The following is a 1494-nucleotide window of genomic DNA, read 5'->3' as shown; positions in this document are numbered from 1 at the left end:
ACTCAGAAATCGACTGCCTCTGCCTCCCAAGTGCTGAGATTAAAGGCGTGTGCCATATCACGCCCAACCCCTCAGCACTGTTACTACAGGCTGGTGAAGGCACACTTTGTTAGCATTCAGGGCTGCCATTGTGTCTGTGTGCTTCACTGTTATATTCAGTGAGTCAGTCAGAATCCCCCTTGTCTAGGTCGTTCCTAGTATGACTGTAGGAGGCATAGAGGAATACGGTGATGTGTCCTTTTCCTTAGGAGGCATCGACACACCCAAGGTAGACACCGCTCGCTATGCCTCGAGTGCTCAGCTGACATTTGGAGGAGTTTTCACCATGGACACCAAGGTTTACTTCAGCTAAGGCTTTATTGGTTTGGTTCTCTCAGAGACTTTGGACCAGGGCGGAAGCAGGGGCTAAGCAAGCTAAGGTCAGAGTCCAGTCCTGTTCTGTGCTAGGTCAGTCACTGGGACCTGGAAGAGGGGGAGACAAGAAAAAAGGAGGGAGGGAGTTACCAACTTGGAGTCAACTCAGCAAGTTTATCCTGCTGTCCAGGCACAGACAAACCACTCCTATCTGCAAATGACCTTTTTCAGTGATTGATTAGTAGCCAAAATCCTTCACAAACATACCAAGACAGTACCCCCACCTTCTGACAGGGGTTTGTCCTCTGAACTGACTTGATCATGTTCTGTGTGTGTGTGTCTGTCTGTCTGTGTATCTGTATCTGTGTGTGTACATCATATGCATGTATACACATGTGTCTGTGCATGTGTGTGTGTGTGTGTGTGCACATGCCTATAAGTACAGATGACAGGTTGACATCCACTCTTAATTTTTTTTAAATCTATTTTTTTAAAGATTTATTCATTTTATGTATATATGAGTATACTGTCACTGTCTTCAGACACACCAGAAGAGGTCCTTAGGTCCAATTACAGATGGGTGTGAGCCACCATGCGGTTGCTGGGAGTAGAACTCAGGACCTCTGGAAGAGGAGTCAGTGCTCCTAAGCCAAGCCATCTCTCCAGCCAGACATAGCTTTTTAATTGATGTAAAAATTTATGTGTGTGTCTGTATGGATATACACAAGTGTGTGTGTGTGTGTGTGTGTGTGTGCCCTCTTTGGCCAGGAGTGGATGTTGTGTCTTCTGGAGCAAGAGTTACAGGCCATTGTGAGCCACTGGATGAGGGTTCTGGGACTGAACTCTGGTCCTCTCATTCTTACCACTGAGAGGTCTCCAACTCACTTATTTACAGTTTTGTCCTCCCAGTTTCAGCTTGAATGGCATTTTCTTGCTCCATTCCATCTAGAAAAGACTTTCCTGTCTTTCTCCATGTGACTCGGCGTGCTGTGAATAGTAGTGTGTCCGTGTGTTTAAAGATCAAGGCTTGCGCACACCTTAAATCCCAGCACTCGGGAGGCAGAGGCAGGTGGATTTCTGAGTTCGAGGCCAGCCTGGTCTACAGAGTGAGTTCCAGGACAGCCAAGGCTACACAGAGAA

The 1494-nt window shown here is 47.0% G+C and overlaps 1 protein-coding gene across 1 annotated transcript in view; it reads right to left on the bottom strand.

The window, feature by feature from the left end:
• Positions 1–341: 341 nt before the first annotated feature.
• The window catches only part of Gip (gastric inhibitory polypeptide), a 7758-nt gene continuing 6605 nt past the window's right edge, over positions 342–1494 (bottom strand). Inside the window, exon 6 of the mRNA XM_021213792.1 lies at positions 342–462. Within this exon, the coding sequence (XP_021069451.1) occupies positions 453–462 (10 nt within the window). The 3' untranslated portion in view covers positions 342–452. The remainder of the gene's footprint in view (positions 463–1494) is intronic.

This window comes from Mus pahari, chromosome 14 (assembly GCF_900095145.1).
Source record: "Mus pahari chromosome 14, PAHARI_EIJ_v1.1, whole genome shotgun sequence".
In the NCBI taxonomy this organism is placed as follows: domain Eukaryota; kingdom Metazoa; phylum Chordata; class Mammalia; order Rodentia; family Muridae; genus Mus; species Mus pahari.
Note: the sequence above shows the minus strand (reverse complement) of the source record. Positions and strands in the feature narration are given on the sequence as shown.